At 46.4% G+C, this 24264-nt stretch overlaps 1 protein-coding gene across 1 annotated transcript in view; it reads left to right on the top strand.

Moving 5' to 3' along the window:
* Nucleotides 1-23067, top strand: part of CPXM2 (carboxypeptidase X, M14 family member 2) — a 159002-nt gene extending 135935 nt beyond the window's left edge. The window contains exon 14 of the mRNA XM_072740321.1: nt 22946-23067. Within this exon, the coding sequence (XP_072596422.1) occupies nt 22946-22965 (20 nt within the window). The 3' untranslated portion in view covers nt 22966-23067. The remainder of the gene's footprint in view (nt 1-22945) is intronic.
* Nucleotides 23068-24264: the final 1197 nt, after the last annotated feature.

The following is a 24264-nucleotide window of genomic DNA, read 5'->3' as shown; positions in this document are numbered from 1 at the left end:
TGTATTTCCCTGATGGCCAGTGATGCGGAGCATTTTCTCATGTGCTTGTTGGCCATGTCTGTGTCTTCCTCTGTGAGATCTCTGTTCATGTCTTTTGCCCATTTCATGATTGGATTGTTTGTTTCTTTGCTGTTGAGTTTAAGAAGTTCTTTATAGATCTTGGATACTAGCCCTTTATCTGATAGGTCATTTGCAAATATCTTCTCCCACTCTGTAGGTTGTCTTTTAGTTTTGTTGACTGTTTCTTCTGCTGTGCAAAGGCTTCTTATCTTGATGAAGTCCCAATATTTCATTTTTGCTTTTGTTTCTCTTGCCTTCGTGGATGTATCTTGCAAGAAGTTACTGTGGCCAAGTTCAAAAAGGGTGTTGCCTGTGTTCTCCTCTAGGATTTTGATGGATTCTTGTCTCACATTTAGATCTTTCATCTATTTTGAGTTTATCTTTGTAAATGGTGTAAGAGAATGGTCCAGTTTCATTCTTCTGCATGTGGATGTCCAATCTTCCCAGCACCATTTATTGAAGAGACTGTCTTTTTTCCAGTGGATAGTCTTTCCTGCTTTGTCGAATATTAGTTGACCATAAAGTCCAGGGCCAGATGGCTTTCCAGGGGAATTCTATCAAATGTTTGAAGAAGAAACCATACCTATTCTACTAAAGCTGTTCTGAAAGATAGAGATGGAATACTTCCAAACTCGTTCTATGAGGCCAGCATCACCTTAATTCCAAAACCAGACAAAAGCCCCACCAAAAAGGAGAATTATAGACCAATATCCCTGATGAACGTGGATGCAAAAATTCTCAACAAGATACTAGCCAATAGGATCCAACAATACATTAAGAAGATTATTCACAATGGCCAAGTGGGATTTATCCCCGGGATGCAAGGCTGGTTCAACACTCATAAAGCAATCAATGTGATTGATCATATCAGCAAGAGAAAAAACAAGAACCACATGATCCTCTCAATAGATGTGGAGAAAGCATTTGACAAAATACAGCATCCATTCCTGATCAAAACTCTTGAGAGTGTAGGGATAGAGGGAACATTCTTCAGCATCTTAAAAGCCATCTATGAAAAGCCCACAGCAAATATCATTCTCAATGGGGAAACACTGGGAGCCTTTCCCCTAAGATCAGGAACAAGACAGGGATGTTCTCTCTCACCACTGCTATTCAACATAGTACTAGAAGTCCTAGCCTCAGCAATCAGGGAACAAAAAGAAACAAAAGGCATTCAAATTGGCAAAGAAGAAGTCAAACTCTCCCTCTTCGCAGATGACATGATACTGTACATAGAAAACCCAAAAGACTCTACCCCAAGATTGCTAGAACTCATATAGCAATTTGGCAGTGTGGAAGGATACAAAATCAGTGCCCAGAAATCAGTGGCATTTCTATACACTAACAATGAGACTGAAGAAAGAGAAATTAAGGAGTCAGTCCCATTGACAATTGCACCCAAAAGCATAAGACACCTAGGAATAAACCTAACCAAACAGGTAAAGGATCTATACCCTAAAAACCACAGAACACTTCTGAAAGAAATTGAGGAAGACACAAAAAGATGGGAAAATATTCCATGCCCATGGATTGGAAGAATTAATATTGTGAAAATGTCAATGCTACCCAGGGCAATTTACACATTTAATGCAATCCCTATCAAAATACCATGGACTTCGTCCCTTTTCCTGCTGTGAAGCTTTCCTGCTCTTCGAGTCTCTGCCAAAATGCAAGAGGTGGTAGCTGGCCCCCTCCTACAGTAAGCTCTGAATAAGTAGCCCTTGCTCGGGTGGTCTTCACTGATCCTGCAGGAGCGAGTTCAGACTTTGGAAGGAGAGGAATGGATCTGACTTCAGACTCTGTCACTCACTGCTTGTGTGACTCCTGGAAAGTCCCTTGACCTTGCTCAGGCCCAGTGTCCTAACCTGTGAAATGAGCCAGCAAAGGTGACCACACAGTGTCTCTTTAATGATCTGTAAGGAGGCAGAGAAGCAGATCACCCTGCCTGGTGCTGACACAGAACAGGCACGTAGGAAATGAGGAATGCTGCATTACTAAAGTCACCTCCTAAAAAATCAATTCTACTACTTCCAGACTTCCTTTTCTTTTCTTTCTTTCTTTCTTTCTTTCTTTCTTTCTTTCTTTCTTTCTTTCTTTCTTCTTTCTTTCTTTCTTTCTTTCTTTCTTTTCTTTCTTTTTCTTTCTTTCTTTCTTTTCTTTCTTTCTTTCTTTCCTTTCTTTTCTTTCTTTTCTTTTCCTTCCTTTCTTTCTTTCTTTCTTTCTTTCTTTCTTTCTTTCTTTCTTCCTTCCTTCCTTCCTTCCTTCCTTCCTTCCTTTCTTTCTTTCTTTCTTTCTTTCTTTCTTTCTTTCTTTCCTTTCTTTTTTCTTTTCTCTTTCATTCAGAAACATTGGATAAATTTTTTTTTTCTCCATTTACAGGGCAGCTTGCAGTTTACAAAGGATTAGCACATTATTTTTTTGCCCCTCTTTCCCAGCACCCCCCTGGGTTATTTTTTCCTTTTTTTTTTTTTTTTTAAAGATTTTGCTTATTTATTCACGAGAGACACAGAGAAAGGCAGAGACATAGGCAGAGAGAGAAGCCGGCTCCTTGTGAGGAGCCTAATGCAGGACTCGATCCCAGGACCTCGGGATCATGCCCTGAGCTGAAGGCAGATGCTTAACCAGGTGCCCCACCACCTCTGGATTCTAATCAGCTCCATGATGCAGCTGGAGAAGTGAGGCTGGAGCAGGCGCTGGTTGACCAGTTGTCTCACTAGCAAGGGCTATGCAGGCAGAGTTAGTTAAAGGCTCTTGTCCATGCCTCTCTGTTGGCACAGAGAGGCAAATGAAACATGTTTGCTTAGCTCCTGGGAGTGCTCGTTTAGGATCTCCAGGCTTCCAATATGGAATGTGGACCCTGATTCAGAATAGGCCTTCCTTCCATGATGCTGCCAACTACTGGGCAGCCCTCATTTGGTTCTGAGGACCACTCTTATTCACGCTGCTCTGTTATGCTGACACTCTGTTACCAATGCAACAGGGACCATTTGAGATCAAAAGGGGATGTTGGTACTCTTGAGGATCTTAAGGCCAGAGGTACAGAGATGTCTGGGTCCTTCTGGTGTCAATCACCTCTTCCCCATCCCTAGGGGCTCCATTCAAGGAAATGCACTAGTGCCACAGGTGTCAAGGCCACTTTATTAAGATCTGAGCCAACGGCGGCTCTTTTGGTCACAAACCCAGCCCCGCCCCATCCCCAATGGTAGTGTTGGACCAGTGATTCCAGCAGGGCTCACTGCCTGTGCAATGAGCAGGGAATCCAAGTGGGGGCCTGCCTAGGTCTGCATAGGGCCTCAGGGGAGAAAGATTATAGAGGTTTGTGCCTTTAAGTGAGTAACCCACACACCCGTGATTATCGTGGGTTCTGGTCAAGCGACAACCAGCTCAGCTCTCAGGAGTGACCAAAAAACAGGGAAAGGGAAAGTTTGGGGCAGACTTTGAGCTGGGAGAGACCAAAGTATCTGCTGTACCTCTGGGATACAATATAGCTAAGATGGAAAGGCATTCTCCACCGAAGTGGGACCCAACCATTTTAACACCATGGCTTATCTTACCTTCTATGAAGAAACTCCTTTGTCCTGCTCATAGCAATATATTGTGGATTCCCTTGAAATGAAGGTTTGTCATAAGATGAGCTTTGTCATCAAAAGCCTTTTTTGAGTGCCTGCCTTGGGTTCATCTTGAGAGGCCCTAGGGACTTAGGATGGGAAAGACCCCAACCTTGCTGTTGGAACCTGGGCAAAAATAGGGCCGCCGATATATTTTGGTGTCCATCCTAGAGACCGGCCAGTTCTCTCTGGTGACCTGGGGCGGTGTTGGGCAGGGAAGGGGACCTGCAGCAGCATTTGGAAGGTAAACCAGAGATGCCCTGGCAGACCAGGAGAGGAAGAGCAGGCCTCTCGGGAGAGGGGACAATCTGTACAGTGACACAAAAACACACACGTGACATTATATTTGAGGCACTGTGAGAGGACCCCGCATTACAGAGGGAAAGCCATCAGGGAATGGAAGGCGGACAATGGCCAAGAGGAGAGAAGAGGCAGGCTCAGGTGCTGGATTAAGCTTTAAGCAGGGCACTGTGGGTGCTCGTGGAGGACTCAGCAAAGGGCATACACCCAATTCCAAGCAATACAAGAGAGCAGGAATGTGGCTTCTCGCTGAGAAGTAACAGGGCCATTTCGGTGAGTGGTTACTTCAGTCTAAAAATACTCATTTTTAAAACCTTTCTTTTAATAAATGGAATGGAAAAATTGTTCAGTTCTTTAGAAAGAAGGATAAATAGGCATTTTTTTAAAATCAGAGAACTGCAAGGTTTCTTTTTTCTTCTTTAAAGATTTTATTTATTCATGAGACACACACAGAGAGGCAAAGACACAGGCAGAGAGAGAAGCAGAGAAACAGGCTCTTCCCCGTGGGGAACCCAATGCAGGACTTGATCCCAGGACCCCAGGATCATGACCTGAGCCAAAAGCCAATGCTCAACCACTGAGCCACCCAAGTGCCCTGAAACTGCAGGATTTAATTGCAAACCTTAGTCTGGCAAATCTGGTACCTTAACAACCATTTCTCACCCATTAGCCTGCCCTGTACTGTCTTCCAGAGGAGCAATGAAACTGGGGAAGATGGTGCGATTATTTCCATTTTATCGATGGGGAGGTGCAGCCTGGGAATGGTCAGGAATTAGCCTAAGCTCCTTTCAGTTTATCAAAAAGCAGAGATTTTGAGAGAGCAGCTTTTTGTAAAAAGATGGATAGTTGGAAGATTTGCAAGATGGGAATTTGGGGCAAAAAAATATCCACAGTGGGATATTTTGTCTAACTCTATGCCTTGGTTTGGGTTTCTGTCAAGGCGGAGTCTAGGATGAACACTTGGATGTAGGTAGTTTATTTAGGGGATGACTCCAGGAAGCAGGAGTGAAGGAGGTGGGAAAAAGGATCTGGGAAGAAGTCAAGATGAGGCCACTGCTGTAGGCAATGGAGGACATGCCCCCCCTCTGGGGACTTTGAGAAGAATGTGAATGCCTCCTGCTGGTGTCCGCCTCAGAGACAGAAAGCTGGAGCTGGTATGAAGCCTGATGGGCTCCTGGGTGTCAGAGGAGGGTCTGGGTGTGAGAAGTGATCAGCGCAGAGCCTGGAAGGGGATGCTTCCAGTAGGAGGACAGTGTAAAGCTCAGTGACAGGTGCACCTGGGGGCATGGGAGTTAGCTGCCAGGTGCGTCTGCAACCCCAGAAAGGCACGGGGGACAGGTGGGTCCAGGAAACTGACCATGCAGGTGACGATTGAACAGAAGATGCTCTGAATGCACGCCTCAGTGCCCTGGATGGGGAAGACACAGGTAATCTCTGTCCCCTCATCTCCCTGACACACTGCTGGTTATAAGGAATCTGAAACCACCCACCAGTAACTGGAGGGCAGGAAGTGAAGAGAAACTGTGGCTGAACACGTCTATTTGTTGCCTCATTCACACAACAAATGTTCACTAAAACCTACTGTTTACCGGGAAATGTGCTGGGGCTCAGGAGTATGGCAGGGAAGGAAAGAGGAAATGTCTCTGCCCCCACCGTATCCTGGTTTTCAACACCTGTGGGCTCCCTGTGGATGCATGGAAGACGGGACATGAGCTCCCAGGGGGAGGGAATCAGGTGAGGCTGCTCCTTGTAAAATGGAGTGACGATCTGGGTATGTGGCCAGTAGAAGTCATCCAGGGAAAAGATGTGGGAAAGGGTCTACAGGATGTGAATTTTTGGAGGGAGATAAGAGGCTGGGAGTAAATCTCAAGCCTTCCTGATGGGGGTGGCTTGAGGAGGTGAGGAGATTTAGGAGAAGGGGACCCTTTCACTGCAGGGGAATAAATATCCCCTCCAGCCCTATGAGATTCAGCTACAGTTGACGGGATCAGATGTTCAAGTCTTCACACACGTGGCTGAGCGACACTGAAGACTGCTATAGAGCCAAGGATGAGTGGTCCTTCTCCAGTTCTTTTGTTCTATATTTTAGGAAGAGAGTTTTGACGGCAGATGGAAGGATGGTGTTGGTGGGAGCAAAGGGGGGCAAGGGAAAGACTGAGGGAATGAGGAGCCAATTGGAAGTCACTCCATCAGACCCCATGGGAGATGACAAAGGTCTGGAGCAGGGCAGGAAGTGCCATCACATTTCAGGCATTCTAGGGCTTGCTCAGAGGGATTCTGTGCTTCAGATCCTAGTGGAGATGTCAAGTCTGGACTCAAACATGCCTAACTCGCCCTATCAGTACCTAAAAATATTGAAGCTAGGCATGGCCTCTGGTGCTTCCAAGCCAATCTCTTTTTCCCCCCATCAGATAGGACTGAAGCCAAGGCTGCCATGGATCATTCCCATCCATCCCACTCATATCCAGGCCATGTTCTTTGACTTTGAGCTGATGCAATCCATTGGCTTTAGACAAAAAAATAAAAAAATAAAAATAAAAACCCCACAGGAGGCTGTTACCACATTTTAAAAGCTGTCTTCCGGCAAGTTTCTCTTCCACTCTTGAAAATCTTTAGCAAAACCCCCTCTACCTCCCCTATGTACTAGTGGGAAGAAAACGCAAATCATCATTTTCTCAGAAGAGGAGCATATGCTATCATTTTATTAATTGGCTACACTTTCTGGAGATGAAAGCATGATATTTTTCGATACACTGGGAACTGATTTAAAAGTGTGCCAATTTTTCCAACTGATGCCTATCAGTATGATGGACCTGTCCCAAGTGCTGAAGCCCCCAAGAGGGTCTAATGAGTTTTGTAGTCTTTGCCTGTTCAAGTATTTCTACATCCCGTGCGTCATGTACCGTTTCCCACACAAGAGGACTAATATCCTTCTGAAAGAGAAGTGTGCCTTCTGTGGGAAGGAAAATGCTGTTGACAGTAGCTGTGTCCTAAAAGAAATGATGTGTTCTCCTGGGGATACGTCAAGCTACTGAAAAATTAGCGGTATCAGCTCACACATTTAAGTTACCAACTACCAATCATCCCACTCAGCATAAATGCCAGAGGCTGATTTACATTCTTGTTCCTGACATGCGTTCTGGATTTAACATTTAATCGGGCAATTGTAAAATAATGGTAGGCTAGAGGAATGTGAGGCTCGTTTGAGGGGTACCTTTCTGTTGGCACGCTTGCCAATTCCCAGCCTCCCCACCAGGAGGGTGGACTCCTCCCAAAGCCCAAAACTACTGGAGGACTAGGTGTTAGTGGGAGTGGTTTCTGCAAATCCCCATCATCTCCCCAAAAGGCGAGACACCTGTTTGCCCAGCAGGTTCCCTGGGCCCAGGCGGTGTTTTGTGAAAGGAGGTGCAAAGTTACTTTCATTCAAGATGAGACTCAGGACAGGGGTGGCGGTCGAGTGTGCCAGGCCAGGAACAGGTGGATCTGCAGTGGGCATGCCCAGCCTGGAGTTACCGAGCACCACATACAAAGGCAGCTCAGCACTACCGGATCTGCTGACTTCTGAAGAAAAGCAGGAAATCAGGATTTTTGTGGAATGTGTCGGTTGGTCACTAATTCAAATAAAAATAATGTCTAGAGCCAGATTCGGTTTGTGGGCACCAGTTTGTGACTTCTAGATGGAAACAGCTCTGTTAATATTTCCTTTTTTTTTCTCCTCCCTGTCCCACACCTGGAGAACTAGCACATATGAACTAAGCCTCTAAAATCGTATTATAACTTTAGGAAACAAAGGACATCTTTATTTGAACTTTTAGGATCTGATTTCATCCTTACAAAGCATTTAACTCAATTACTACGTAAGCCAGTCCCCAAAACATCATTGCTGGAGATACGAGCATTAAGAGGACATGAGGCTACTAAGATTATTTGGGGGTTTCTTTAATTAACCTTTAGCAGAACAAGTCACCTTTGTCTCCAAGCAATTCAAATAAAGGATCTTCTGCGTTCAAACCTGTTTGTAACCCCCACTATCTGCTGATTTTTATTTTTATTTTTATTTTTTTTTAATTTTTTTTTAATTTTATTTATTTATGATAGGCACACAGTGAGAGAGAGAGAAGCAGAGACATAGGCAGAGGGAGAAGCAGGCTCCATGCACCGGGAGCCCGACGTGGGATTCGATCCCGGGTCTCCAGGATTGCGCCCCAGGCCAAAGGCAGGCACCAAACCGCTGCGCCACCCAGGGATCCCTATCTGCTGATTTTTAATAGGAAAAGCTATAGTCTGCATTTCTTGGGATTTTTTTTTTTTTTTTTGGCCTTTTCTGACCTAGAAGAGCTCAGTAAGAAGCTACATGTTGCTTGTCTCTGATCCCTCCTGGAGGGGAGCGAGGGAACAGGCAGGAAAGGGGTCCCCTGGGGCCAGGAAAGGAAGTAGGAGAGAGGCCTCTCCCAGAACTGTGGTTCCTGGCACCAAATATGATTCTGAGGGAAAGGGACGGGGGTGGGGATGGCTACCCAAAATAGGCTGGCAATGGAGAAAGATCTGGGATATTGGGAGTGGAGGCGGAAAACAAGTGGAGGAGGGAGGTAGTGCTGGTTGTGGGGTGGAGAAGAGGAGAGAACTAACCTCTGGAAGTGGTCTGAGTGTAAGCAGGTAGAATGAGGAAAAAGACTGATTTGTTCCCTGACTTTGCTTGTCACAAGTAGTTCTTGAAATGAGTACAGAGGATCATCTTAATTATAGAAGTTAGGGCTCTTTCAGATGCAAGTATAGGAAAGCAACCGAAATGGGCTTCAGATACAAGGGAATCCATTAACTAATGCATGCAACTTCAGAAGTTTTGTGGACTTCAGGCATGGCTGTGTCTGGGCACAGACGATATCATGGGGCCCCTCTCTCCAACTCTTGTGTCTGGTTTTCTCTGAAGTTGCTTCATGGTGAGAAGGTTCTCAACATGAATTGTTAGAGATAAATCTTAGTAGTGCCAGACTTCCATTCTACCAGCTTAACAACACCAGGAAAGGGGAACATTTCTTCCCTAATAATTCCAGGGAAGTCTTCGGATTGACCAGGATTCTCCAAACTTGGGTTGTATCTAGGAAAAATTCAGTTTTCTTTTACCCTCACACTAAATACTTCTGAAACCAGATGTGTGGGGTTTTTCCACACCAACTCATTCTCCAACACCAGCTAGGTGTCCTACAATCCAATCCCTTTACCTGGAGTTAGTGTTAGAGCCAACAAATTAAAGGCCCAAACCCACAAGGCCCCCTCACTTCAGATGCCAATTCTAAGTCAACTGAACTTCTGACTAATTGGCTATAAATTGAGGTTCCCATGACTTCCTTCTTGCCTTTGCTAGGATGGCTGACAAAACACAGAGAAACACTTACTTACATTTACTGGCTTACGACATAATAAAGAATATGATGATGCAGATAAACAGCCAGATGAAGAAATACATAGCGAGAGGTCCAGGAGGGTCCCGAGTGCAGGAACTTCTGTCTCCATGGAGTGAGGATGCAGTACCTTCCCAGTACATGAACATGTTTACTCACCTGGAAACCCTCCAAAACCTGAGCTCTTGGGATTTTTGTGGAGGCTTCATTAAGAAGACATGACGAATTATTAACTCAATTTCTAGGCCCTCTCCCCTTTCCAAAGAATGGCAAGTGGGGCTGTAAATTCCAAGCTTCTAATCATGGCTTGGGCTTTTTGTGTAAAGCCATATCCAGGAGCCCATCCAGAGTCGCCTCATCAGAACAAAAGATAATTCTATCAGCAAGCAAACTCAAAGGGATTTAGGAGCCCTGTGTCAGGATCTAGGATTAAAAACGAAATATTAGTAGGAACTGGGGGCAGAGACCAAAATAGAGGGTTTTTTTTTAACAATTTTTCATTGAAGCTTAATTAACAACCAGCATTACATTACATTACAGCATACATTAGTTTCAGGTGTACAACATAATAATGCAACACTTCTGTACATTCCTCAGCCTTCACACAGCATGATCACCATCTGTCACTGAACAATGTTCTTATAATTATTGACTATATTCCTTATCATACTTCTCATCTTCGTGACTTCTTTTATAACTGGAAGTTTGTACCTTTGTTTCCCCCATCCTTCCCCCACCCCCCCAGAGGGGGTGGTTCCCCTCTGGCAACCACCAATTTGTTGTTGTCTTTAAGAGTCTGTGTTTTTTTGTTTGTTTCTTCGTTCATTGGTTTGGGTTTTTTAGATTCCACATTATAAGTGAAATCACATGGGGTCTTTCTCTGTCTGATTTATTTCACTTAGCGTAATACCCTCTAGGTCCATCCATGGCATTTGCTTTTTATTATTTCCCAAGTTGCATGCCTATCTCTGACCCAGTTTCTTTGGCACAGGGGATGCCGTATTCCCAGGGCCAGGCCTGGGTCATGTGTCCATCTCCCAGGCTGGGAAGGGGAATCATGCCTACCCTACCTAAAAAGCAGGGTAGGCTGGTGGAAGAATGGGGGAGAATGTGGTTCTACAAGAGAAAACCGAGGTGTTCCTTCCAGAAAAGGGGGATTGCCTTGCTGCAAAAGCAACACATTGGTGTCCACTCCATTGCAGGCACTTGACTGGGAGCGGGAACACCGTGATCTGGTCCTGGCTGCGCATTCCTGTAAGTGATCTTACAGAACCAGGCCTCTCTGTTCCCTTCAAGCACTAAATTGTCTCTGAGTCTGATTAATAAGATTCTACAAGCCTCTCAGGGAAATGTGTCTCCCTTCCTGCTGGGTGTACCCCATGCCTGTACCCCATGTGTGTGGGGGGAGTATGTGTATTAGGCCCCAAGTTAACTATGCTCTCTAAAGTAGAATAGCCCCCATGTGGGGTCTACAGGAACAGAACCTATGGGCAGATAGCAGTCCTCTCTTTGCTCTCTGCTTACTCTGCTGTGACCTGGGAAGGCCCTTTCCGCTGGACATTTAATGGCCCTAAAGGAATCGCCATATTGTGGGAAAGGCAGCATAGACCTAGGTCTCCTGGATGTGAATGGAGCGAGCACAGATGACACATTTCTTGGGTTCTGGTCATGCTTGCAGCCTCAATTCACAGATGTATTTATTTGGGTGCATTTTCCAAATCCTACCAATCTGTTCATGAGCCTTTACATCACTGATTGAATTGTCCTTCCTGAGTCTGCGTCTGAGGAAGTGAGAAGAAACCCTTGAACCTGTAATAGTACATTTCTGCAATCAAAACTCAGGCTGTGGGACTTCTTTTTTAACTAAGAATTTCTGTCCAAAACTCTACTTTGCAATGTCAAGATGACTCTAACTCATGGGTGAGGCATAGAAGGGCCAGAAGAAGGACTTTATTTGAAGGTCTAGTAAGGGATAAAAGTTTAGTCAGGAGTGGAAATGTAGGTCATCCTGTCCTCCTCTGTCCACCTAATGATTTCTCATTCCTGACCCTGAACCTAACCTAGGGTAGAGTCAGGCTTAGGGATTGGAGGCACAGCTCTGCACAACCCCTGTGGAAATGTCTTGATAGTATTAAGGAACACCTGGAGTCAGATAATCTAGGGCAGGGAGATCAGGTGTTGCCTCTGCTTTGGAACCAGCTGATCCGCAGGGGAACCTGGAGCTCAGGCAATTTTTGGTTATTGAGGACAGTCTGTGCACCATGTTTGTTTTCAACAAAAAGCCATGGTCCAGAAGACCGGAGAGAGTGTGCCTGCAGTGACAGAATGCTGGGCCAGAGTTCCCAGGGGGCAAATGGGCCTAACTTGAGGTCCCCATGTAGGAGTCTGACTGCTGTTGAGCACCCAGAGGACATTCACCTCTGGGTGGATGCCATGCCCTTGACTGGCTTGAAATGGCTGCAGGAGAGAGCAGGCCCATACTACCTCTGCACTGTAGGCAGCACCACTAGAGAGACTCTGGAAGCTTGTGCCATGCCCCCCATGCTCCTGCAAAAGTCCCTTGGTGCCCACTCAGCCTCCCCACACCTGCTCCCTCCACTCCAGCCTTCCCACCTACTGCCACTCCTGCTACAGTATTAATCAGGACTGTGTCTACACAACCCCCAGGGAGCACTTGGTGTACACTAGTGTCTTGTAGCCCACTTACGACACAACCTCCTGAGGTACAGTGGAACAGTTGCACTTGAATCTGGATTCGCCACTTAGTAAATCTGAGCCCCTAACTTCTGCAGGCTGAACTGTTTCATCTTTTAAATGGGGATTGACCATAATGCCAACATTATCGGGTTATTAAAAATTGAATATAGTAATGTTTATAAAGTGCTTGACACATGCAGAATCGTTCTTAATGACTATGAGTTTTTCTCTGAGAAACATTTACCTATGTAATCCCATCAACACTGGTGTCATACTAATTAAAATGCCTGTGTCTATAAAGCAGCAGTGTGCATATATGATGGCCCCTCATCCCCTTCATGTTTAAGCACAACACCTGACGTTTCCAGACTGAGGGAACTGCTCATTTTTTTCCTCCCCTCTACCACCTCCTTCCAAGAGTGCTCTATCTGAACCCTCTTTGTCCTCTCAGAATGACCTTGGTGCTTATTTTAACCTTGGTTCTTATGTGAAGGAGCCATGTGGAGGAGGTTTTGGTGGGCATGGTACTGTCCGGGGTCCCAGCCAAGTCTTACCTGGCAGCTCTCGTGGCCTCGACTTAGAGATCTGGTCTTCTTCATGGGCCAAAATGTGAGGGTGCTAAACATCTGCGAAGGAGGGGCTGCCTTTGGAGTCTTGGCTGGAAACCATTTTTCTAAAGCAAAGCGCACCCTGTCCTCCTAAGAGGTTGAAAGGGTTATCATTTCACAGATGAGGCTCCAGAGGATAGAATGTTGAGTCTGTTGATGGAGTTCTTGTTTCCTCCCCCTCCCCCAAACATATATGTCTTCTTTTTCCTTCTCTTTTTGGATTTTGAAAATGTTTCAGAGAGTTTCACCCTCTCTGAGTTAGGGGTGAGTAAGGTTGCTTTAAAGGGTTGAGTTAGGTTGCTTTAAAGTGTTGGTCCCATTTCCTAAAGGGGAAATTAAGGCACAGTACATTCCAAGGAAATACCGGAGGGAAACCATTTAAGAGTATGCAGTTTGGAGGTGCACCTGGGTGGCTCAATAGGTTGTCTGACTTCATCTCAGATCATGATCTCAGGGTCCTGGGATGGAACCCGATGTCAGGCTCCCCACTCAGCAAGGAGTCTGTTTGTCCCTCTCCTCTGCCCTTCCCCCTGTTCATGCTCTCTCTCCCTCTGCCCCTCAAATAAATAAATAAAATCTTTTTTAAAAAGTATGCAGTTCGGAATGCCCTACACTCAGGTTCTGGTCTGGATCCTCACATACTGAAGGAATAATGTTAGGCAAATCACTTAATCTTCATGACAGTTGACAAACCCTCTTATAAAAGCTAATAAAAGTAGCTTCACCTTTTTATTGTCTTAAACTTGTCTTCTGAAGAGCAGTTTTTAATTTCCTGAAGTCTGGTTTATCCACTTGTTTGATGGATCATGCTATTGATTCTGTATTAAAAAAATATTTGCCTAACCTGAGCTCAGGAATATATTATCCTCTGCCTTCTTTTATAAGTCTTATGGTTTTAGGTTTTCCCTAGGTCTGTGATCCATTCCTGAGAGAAAAATCTTTGCAAATTTCCTATCTGACAAAGAATATGTATTCCAGATATATAAAAAACCCTTAAACCTCAACAAGCAAAGGACCGAAACAGCCCAATTAAAGAAATAGGCAAAAAAAAAATGAACAAGCTTTATTAAAGAAGATATTGGGAGGTCAAATCAGCACATGGAAATATAATGAACATCATTAGTCATTAGAGAAATGCAAATTGAATCCATAATTAGAAATCATGACACACCTTTGAGAATAACTAAAATAAAAAACCAGCCATACTAAGTGTCATTGAGGATGCGGAGGAACTAGAATAGACGCTGCTCACAGGAATGTAAAATGGTACAATTACTTTGGAAATAGTGCAGTTGTTTCTTGAGAAGTTATGCTTGGACTTACTAATTAATCCAGCAATTCTGCTCATAGTTATTCACCCAAGAGAAATGAAAGCATATGTTCATACAAAGATGGACACATAAGTATTCATCGTAGCTTTGTAAAGCCCCAAACTGGAAACAATTTAAATGCCCTTCAACAAGTGAATGGATATAAAAGACTGTGGTGCATCCATTCCATGGAATAGTACTCAGGGATAAAAAGGAACAAACTATTGATGACACACGATGAACTGGGTGAAACTCAAGGTCATTATGTGAGTGAAAAAAAACCAAGCTCAAAAAGTTACATACCTTATGATCTGGCTTATATACCAATCATGAAATGACAAGCAGAGACATGATAAACACTTGCATATGAGGGCTTCTTTTTTTTGGAGCATTTGCTGTTGGAGCTCATTCACCACCCTGTGAAGCCCAAACCACATGAAGCAGCTGCATGGAGAATGACAGAGACCCTCCAATCAGAAGCCCCAGCCAAGCTCCCAGTCAACAGCCAGCATCGCCTGCCATCTTGAACATTCCAGCCCAGAAGAACCCCTGAAAGACTGCATCCTAACCATCATCACAGGCGGCAGAAGAACCTGTCCTTTGATCCCAAGCAAACCACCAAATTGTGAGGGATGCTTGTTGTCTTAAGCCACTAGGTTTTGGGGTGGTTTGTTGTATAGCAATAGATAACCCAAATAGGTTCCTACAGCCTACTAGCTTAGTGCCCCTGGTCTCAAACCTGTTTATGAGCATTTCCTGTGAATGTCCTGAAGTCACCCCTCATAGGATTGCATTGGGCCAGGGTCCATCCATGAACTAGTATGACCACTGTCAATGAAGATGCCAGTCATCTAGACCTGGGTCATACATCCAGCCCTGGATCTGGAATGTAGTTGGCTCTCAAACAGGGCTGCCCAGACAGAGAAGGGGGAAGGCTCTTTCTCAAGGGAAGACCAAAGTATGGTTACCAGAAGAAGGCAGACCAAAGCAAGAGCCCGCTACAACTAGACAACAGAGGACTTCTGGATGAGGGAGGAAACGAATGAATTTGGGGATCTGAGACGGTTAACATAACTATAGGAAGATTAATCTTTGTGCAGATCATGGGAGATAATCTTATGTAAAGCATTTCACCCAGTGTCTGGCACATAGTAAGTGCTCAACTCTTGATAGCTGTTGTTTTTTAATATTTGTTATTACCACTAAACTGTAGCTGTGATTAAGATACTCCTTCCTCTGCAGACATTAGCCCATATTTGATCCTAGCACTGGCCATATTTACATAGAAGTACATTTGGTTTTATTTGAAGGACTGTCCCCAGACTACGAGGCCCCAGTATTCAGAGGCGGAGAAGTGTTGTGCTTGTCTATTTGAAAAGCTGTTGTCTTATTAAGTCTTAGCCCCGGGGACTGGGCTCCATGGTAGCTCCTCATTTAGGAGACAAATAACTCAGCCTGGCCTAGTCCTGTCTACTTTCAAGGTTTCCATGGAGACTGGGATGCAGACAGAGGTAGCTTCAGAAGCCCTGACACCTTCTTATGCAGCCAGGAGCCCAGGAGTCCTGGGGGCCATTCTGTGAGATTAGAGATAGGTTGTGAGGGGTGTGTTTGTGTGCATGTGTGTGCATGTGTGCACAAGTGTGTGTGTTAGGGACTTGGCTTTATGTATCTACGTGTGCACAGGAGGTCCTCATAAGAGACAAAGTAGTACTCCTGGAAATCACAGCGAAGAGCCACCACTTGTGCCCTGGATAATGTAAGAGAAATCTCCAGGCTGGCTGACCACAAGGCCCCCTATTAATGGGGCCTCAATGCTGAAGGCAAGCTGGCTACTGGGTGCCCAGTGTTTGTTAACCTTTAAGATCAGAGGTTAGTCTGCATCCTTGTTCCAGCTGTCTGAATGTGACTGGCTTGGGTGCCTTTGCTTGGTTTCCTGCAGAGGCGAAGGTAGTTGACTTTGGTCTCTTAGAGGCTGGACTTCTTGCTGTTACAGGTAGCATGTGGTTTGGGAGAGGAGATGAAAAAGAGGAGGTATCTGTGTGTCTCTGACATAGGAACCCCACGTAGGAATCTATGTTTATTGTTTCACTGCAAAAATTTTACTGAGCACCTACTGATCTCCTGGCACTGTTCCACCTGCTGCTGAATAAGATGCAACCCTTTTCTTTAAGAAGCTCACAGTAGGGATCCCTGGGTGGCGCACCGGTTTGGCGCCTGCCTTTGGCCCAGGGCGCGATCCTGGAGACCCGGGATCGAGTCCCACGTCGGGCTCCCGGTGCATGGAGCCTGCTTCTCCCTCTGCCTGTGTCTCTGCTTCTCTCTCTCTCACTGTGTGCCTATCATAAATAAATAAAAAAAAAATTAAAAAAAAAAAAGAAGCTCACAGTAGGGCAGCCCAGGTGGCTCAGCAGTTTAGCGCTGCCTTCAGTCCAGGGCCTGATCCTGGAGACCCGGGATCGAGTCCCATGTTGGGCTCCCTGCATGGAGCCTGCTTCTCCCTCTGCCTGTGTCTCTGCCTCTCTCTCTCTCTCTCTCTCTCTCTCTCTGTGTGTGTGTCTCATGAATAAATAAATAAAATCTTAAAAAAAAAGAGGCTCACAGTATATGTGGACAAGCAAACCAGGAATTGGAGCCCAAGGGCTGAAGACTGCTGGAGAGCCCAAGAATAGAGCCACCACTGTGTCCCTAGGCACCACTGTTTGCAGAGACTGGCTTAGCGCCCTTTCTGCTGAGGTTGATGCCTTCTAACCACCCAGGGGATGGTGTGTGCACCTTCCTACAAACCCCATCCACTGTTGGAGTGGGGGGCCATGTGATCCACCAGCCTTGACTGACACCCCTCCTCCCACCTATGGTTTGCTGACTCAAGCCAGCGACGCCCACCCTGAACACATGCTTTTCCTAAGCTAGACTGAATTTGTTTCCTGATACTTGCAGTCCCCCCAAATTCAACTAGCCCAGGACATGACTTGTGACCTGGTTCCTAAACAAGGCAGCACTTGTCAGTTGGTGAAACGAGGCAGAGCTCCCCCAAGGTGAGAGCAGAGAGGAGAGGGTGGAAACATCCAGCCATGATTGCAAAGGGTGGTCAAGGTGGGCTGTCAGGGCGGGCTGGGGAGTGGGTTAGTGATGGACTGTGGAGCCTGGTAATCAGCCGTAAAATGGGGGTTCACCAGCTATCTGCCGAGACAGCAGATGTGGAAGCTCTCTGAATTATTTTAGAAGACTACACCGATGTCCAGGTAGTACTGTTGCTTCACACATTTATTGTTGTGAGTGTGGGGGATCCGGGGGGAAGGACTCAGATTTCAGACCCATTCTTTCCTCTACTACACCAGGGAGTCCGAAGTCACTGGCCACCCCACTTAGATGCTGCTTAGCCATCTCCTACTCAACAAGCCAAGCCCCTGACCCTGACTCACCTTACCTGTCCTCCCTGCCACATGAAATTGGTGGAAATTCTGTCCTTCTGCTAGCCCTGGGTGAAAACCCTGGAGTCTTTCAACTTGACTCCCTCCTTCTCACACACCCCCAACCAGGTCCTCAGTCCATCACATTGGTGCTACTAACCAAATATTTCCAGACAGGTCAAGTGAACACCACTTTGCTTCCAGCCATGGACAGCGACTCTGTTCCCATTGGCCATATTCCGTTGGGACGAAGAGCATCCTTCTGGGGTGGCGTATGGATGTCTCAGAGCATATCCCTTCCATTGTGAAAACAGAAGTGCTTCCCTCAAGGAACATCTGCTCGAGCTGCTGATCCTTGACATTAAAAGAAGGGAGGAAAAAACCCACAAGCGAGCGCCCTGGACCAATTTAGTCTTGTTAAATGTACCATAAGAACAGAGTGTGGGAGGGGGCATTTTATCAGCTCCCTGACTGCTTGTCATTGAAAAGGCGCCTGCTTGCTAACACGTCGTGGGAAAAGTCACTTTGAGAGCACAACTGTTGGATAAATAATAAGATGTTTCCTTGAATCGTATAGGGCACATGGGGGGAGTTTTGAAGAAGCTGAAAATGGCCTGAAAAAATGGAATTGCAGATTTTCCTGTGTTTTTTTTTTCTCATGACTTATTGAGGAGCCATAGGAGATCCCCAAGTCCTCCTTTCATCTTCCAGTGTTTTTATTAAGGGGATGTGACGCTCTGCCAGTGGTTGGGCTGGAGCAGGAGACTGGCAGTTGGCATGACCTCGGTGGATAGGGGTCAGTTTACCCATCAACTCGGCCGGGCCAGAGCACCAGCTACTCAGCCAAACCCTGGTTTCCATCTTGTGTTAAAGGTGTTTGTAGATGCGGCTAACATCTCAATCAATGGACTGTCAAAAAGGAGATTATTGCCTTCAGTAATGGGGAGATTGGAGGCGGGGGACTCATCCAATCAACTGAAGGCCTTGAGAGCAAAAACTGAGGTTTCCCAGAAAAGAAATTCTGTCGGAAGACGGTCTGAGCTTCCAGCCTGCCAGCCCTACGAATTTCAGACCTGCTAGCCCCCGTAATCACATGAGCTAATTCCTTAAAATAAATCTTACTATAGTTAGTTCTATTTCCCTAGAGAACCCTGACTGATGTGAGATGCATTAAAAAATATATTTTTGTTTTGCTTTTAAGTAGTTTTAAGGTAAGAATCTGAAAGCAAATGACTTAAGCACAACACACACCACCCCTCTCCTCAATCCATGAGGTTGGAAGAAGAGACCTCCCCACGAGTGAGGGCTTGGGAAAGGGGGGGTGTTAGTCTTTGTTTATTGTCAAGCTTATTTAGAGTGCAGAAGGAGCAGCCTCTTCTCTGTTTCCCATGTAGGAGGGAGCCCCTTCCCCCATTCCCATAATTAGCTCTGTCTTCTGTGCTCTGACTTCCATCTCCACCAGCTGCCCAATGGCACCATTTCTGCAGACCCCTCACTCCTCTGGCCAAGGTTACTGAGATGGCCAGGTCTTTCTGGTCCTTTCTGCCACATTTCTCTCTCGAAACTTCTCCTGGCTTGGTCTCTGTGGCACTGCCAGCTCCCTGATCCTCTCTCTGTGTCTACCCTGGGTCCCTTCCCCTGTGGCTCCAGCTGGGGGTTCTCTGGGTCTCTCACTGAGTTGCTGAGTGATGGCTTCATCCATACTGCTTCAACTACCACCTGGATCAGATGATTCCCAATTCTTGTCTCTAACCTAGAACCCTGTCTCCTTCCTCAAAGACATGCAGCTGGCCATGCACTGGACCTCCCCACCAGGGCACCCCCAGCACCTTGGACTCGACATCCCCAGCAGAGCCATCATCCCACCCCGTATCCTGCTCTCGGTGGGTGGAATTTCCCTCCGCCGGCTGCCAAGCCAGTGTTTCCCTGATCCTAAGTCGGTCACTTTTGTTCATGTCTGATTTCCCTACAAGCATCACAGACGCTTCCACTTTATTTGAGTGGGTGAAATTGGGTCACCCTGAGGCATGAGGTGTCTGATTTCTGTAATGGCATAATTGGCCGCCTCTGTCCCCAGATAACACTTGACATAAGTATATGTGCACCTGTGTTCTTGATCAAAGAGCAAAGCAATAACCAGGGACAGTCGAGAAGCACAGTAAATGTGTTCTAGTGCTTCCCATCCATTCCCAGAGGTTGGCGGCAGGAACGCATCCTAGTGAGCGAGAGGCACAGGAGAGTGTGGGGGGACTTTGAGCTCAGGGGGACTCCAGGCCTTGAAGAGGACACAATCTCTGTCCTGCGTACCAGGGAGGGGTCGTGAGATGCTCTGGTTGAGGTGGTCATTCCAGGCTCCATGTGGGATGGGATTAAAAGGGCCAGAGTGGAGCCCCGATCCCTTATGGGGTCCGGTGGTCTCCGGTGGAGCCTTGTAAGAACGATTCGGGCAGCCATAGACGGGGCGTCCTCACTGGGCAGCCTGGCTCTCCTTTAGCGGCCCTGATGGTGGGAGCAGTGCCAGGTGAGGACGCTCCCCTCACATGCTGGGCAGGCTCCAAAGCGACCACTCTTTCCACTGTTGCCGCTGCACTAAGGTCACGTGACCAACCCACGCAGCATCTCCAGCAGGAGTCCTTGCAACTCTGTTCCTCTGTGGCTTTTCCAGAGCTGCCCATTCCCAGAAGCCATGGATTTGGGGCAGAATGGGTTTTCCCTTTTACCAGTTTAGAAAACTTGACCCCATGCCTCAACCACCCAGAACTCACAACAGCCTCATTAGCTGAGCTGGGCAAGGCTGGGGCAGAATCTTCAAAGCTGTGGCAGCTGCTGGGGAGACCCAGAGGGATTGAGGGCCACAGCCAAGGTCGCAGGAGACTCAGACCCATAGGGCTCCTCTCACTGACCCTCACTGTCTCTTCCAGAGAGGCTGCCCTGGAAAGCTAGAAATTTCAAATACCCCAAAGGGTCTGCCCTTTGCTCCAGAAAATGTGATGAGTTTCTCAGACACTGGAGACTAAACAGGACACTCACGTAAGTGGAGTCCCTACTGTGTTCCCACACTTTCCAGAGGGAGCTCACTCAACCCTCCTAACGCTGGTGCCATCATCACCATGTGAGTGTTGGTGGTCCTCACAGGTTAAGGTCACACAGATAGCAATGCAGGGATTCTGTACCAGGCCATTCTGATTCCAAAACCCATGATTTTTTTTCTCTCATTCATGCTGGAGGAGAAACTAAGCAGGATTCCAGGCTAAAAAAAAAAAAAATCTACACCTGCTCTGTGACAGTGCAGTGTTAGGAACCCCCCAGTGTCCCGGTCAGGTTAGCAGCTGGTCGGATCCCAGTGGGTGCAGCTGGCAAGAGGAGAGGCAGGGGGGGAATGTGCAAGCCAACCGCCCCTGGCTAGCAAGCAGAGCCGTGCAGCCCTGGGAGCAGGTGCCAGAACCCTTCCCTGACCAAGAGGAGAGAAGAGGGCAGCCCAGGGCCGTCCCAAGTGTGTGTGTGGGGGGGGGGGGGAGTCAGTACCAGGTAAGGTCAGCAAACCAAGAGCCAGAAGCTTGTCCAGAAAGGCTCCAGGCCTTGCTCTGATTAGCATTTGTCTGGGTTGGGCTTCATTTTCCGCATTTCCTTCCATTTCGGCTCCATCTGCTGCTTTGTTTGCCTGAGCCCCCCGCTAGAGACACACACGCAATTATCCGACTCCTACGCGCTTTTCTTGTTCTCTTTCTCTTTGGGTTTAATTTCCATGAGAGGCTCTGCCTTGAACTTGCTCCCAAACCTGCAATTAGGAGGAGGCACTTAATAAGACCGGGAACAAACTTCTGCACTGTGCAGAATGAGATAAATAGGGGGAAATGTCAAACAGAGGGATCCCCACATCACTCCAGTGACAGTTAGTGCATGTCTGGGGGTTGTGACCCTGGGTCCTTAGGCTTTTTTATTTGTTTGTTTGTTTTAGAGAGGGAGATGGGGGGAGGGGCAGAGAGAGAAGGAGAGAGAGTCCCCAACAGACTCCCTGCCAACTGTGGAGCCCGACATAGGGCTTGAGCTTGTGACCCTGAGATCACAACCTGAGCTGAAACCAAAAGCCGGTCGCTTAACTGACTGAGCCAGCCAGGCGTCCAGGTCCTTGGGCTTTTTGACCTTGCCTGAGATGTGTGACTTGATCTTGTCCAGCTAAAGATCCATTGGCCAGTGCTCTCAGGCCTACAATCCCTCCCGGTCATGGTCAACAGACAAGTACTCTTGAAAAAGCCACTGAATATCAAGGCAGAGCTACGGCCTGGCTCTTACACGGCTGCCTTTCTAGGAGAGGTTTGTTTTCCTGCCCAAGCACATTATAGGGTAATGACTGGGATTTGGAAATTGCAAGCAGCATGTGTCATGATGAATATTTTGACTTAGAATACAGCATTCTCAGCAACTCCTAATGTCTGCAGAACTCAAGAGGTGGAAGAAGAAGCCGTCATGAAAGTCTCCCTCCCACAGGGTACCTAATGATGGGAATTCAATTACAGAGGCATTTATTTAGTATCTGCTGTGTACCTGGCTCTCTGCTGAGCATTTGGGATATGGACACAAGTACGATGTGGCCTCTTTCTTTAAATCTCATGGACAGAATCAGAGAATTAAATATTGGTGTATGTAATGAATGCCCCTAACCATCCTCCTTAGGTTTAGATTTAGCCAACAAAGGGTTTCTGGATGGCTCAGTCGGTTAAGCATCTGCCTTTGGCTCAGGTCATGATCCCAGGGTCCTGGGATAGAGTCCTACACTGGGATCCCTGCATTTCCAAGCTTCAATTTTTCTTGAACCAACACCTCTTTCTGGTTCATTCTTCCTCCCCAAGACCGACATTCTCCTTTCTCTCTTCCACAGCTAGAGCCCAGTGCAAGGGTCAGAGGACCCAACCCAACCCCTTCCTAAGGCACTGCTGGGAATGGCTCAGCACCATGGACCCCAAAGTGGCCACACACTGGAGCCATCTGGGTTGCTTATTGGCACTGTATAGATGCCAGGCCCTCAGCAGAGGTTCTGATGGTGCAAGTTTGGGATTGGTCCCAAGAGTCCTGTTTGCAATGATCAATCCAGGCAATTGTAATGCACCTTCAGGTTTGGGAACCACTAACCTAAACCCTGGTTTTGCCACCTCCCGCTGCTGCAGTTGGTAAGCACCCCATCCCTTCTCTGGAAGAATCTCAGGGTTAGGTGAAAGAGGTCTGATGTAAAATTTCCCACCACAGGTAAATGATGAAATCACAGGCTATGCTGGGGATTCTTACACTGGGTTCCACAAACAGAAGTCAGTTTATGAAGCTGGATAGAAAATCCCATCCTCAGGGCACCCCAGGTGGCTCAGTTGGTTAAGTATCTGACAATGATTTCAGCTCAGGTTATGATCTCAGTGTCGTAAGATCGAGCCCCATGTTGGACTCTGCACTCAGTGGGGGGTCTGCTTGAGAGTCTCTCTCTCTCCCCCTCTTCCTTTGCTCCTCCCCCATCTCTCTCTCTCTCTCTCTCTCTCTCTCTCTCTCTCTCTCTCTCAAAAGAAATAATCTTCCAGTCATGAAATGGGGAGAAGACATGAACAGACATTTCACCAAAGAAGACATAGACATGGCCACACACCAGTGAGAATGGCTAAAATTAATAAGACAGAAAACAGCAAATGTTGACGAGGATGTGGAGAAAGGGTAACCCTTTTGCACTGTTGGTGGGAATGTGAACTGGTGCAGCCTCTCTGGAAAACAGTATGGAGGTTCTTCAAGACGTTAAAATAGAGCTTCCCTTATGTCCCAGTAATTGCACTACTGGGTACTTACCCCAAAGATACAGATGCAGTGAAATGACGGGACACCTGCACCCAATGTTCACAGCAGCAATGTCCATAATAGCCAGACTGTGGAAGGAGCCATGATGTCCTTCAACAGATGAATGGATAAAGATGTGGTCTGTATATACAATGGAATATTACTCAGTCATCAGAGAGGATGAATACCCACCATTTGCTTCAACAAATTGGACAGTATTATGCTGAGTGAGGTAAGTCAATTGGAGAAAGACAATCATCATATGGTTTCACTCGTATATGGAATATAAGGAATAGTGAAAGGGACCATAAGGAAAGGAGGGAAACTGAGTGGCAAAAAATTAAAGAGGAAGATAAACCATGAGAGACTCTTAACTCTGGGAAATAAACAAAGTGTTGCAGAAGGGGAGGTGGGTGGGGGATGGGTTAACTGGGTGATGGGGACTAAGGAGGGCATTTGATGTGATGAGAACTGAGTGTTATACTATATGTTGGAAAATTGAAATTAAATATTTTTTAAAAGAAATAATCTTAAAAAAGAGGAAATTGCATCTTCATTTTCACTAACCTCCAGCTGAAATTCAATAGCACCTTCAATTATAAATGCAATTATAAATGTGGATAGGATAGTGTGCTCGCCTGCCTGTGACTTTGCCACCAATGGAAACCACAGGTATTTCCACATCACTTTGCAGTTGTTGCAGACACTTGACATATTGTTGAGGCTCATCTTTTAAAATGATGACAATTCCTAGACTGTCACTAGATCGTATCATTCAGCATATTAATAACAAACCACATACATTACTATATTGCAAACATATATTTTATTTATTTATTTATTTTTAAATATTTATTTATTTATTTATTTATGAGAGAGAGAGAGAGAGAGAGAGACGCAGAGACACAGGAGGAGGGAGAAGCAGGCTCCTTGCCGGGAGCCTGATGTGGGACTCGATCCCAGGACTCCAGGATCGCGCCCTGGGCCAAAGGCAGGCACAAAACCACTGAGCCACCCAGGGATCCCCACAAACATATATTTTAAAAATATTTTGGAAA

The sequence above is a fragment of the Vulpes vulpes genome, chromosome 15 (genome assembly GCF_048418805.1).
Source record: "Vulpes vulpes isolate BD-2025 chromosome 15, VulVul3, whole genome shotgun sequence".
Lineage (NCBI taxonomy): Eukaryota > Metazoa > Chordata > Mammalia > Carnivora > Canidae > Vulpes > Vulpes vulpes.
Note: the sequence above shows the minus strand (reverse complement) of the source record. Positions and strands in the feature narration are given on the sequence as shown.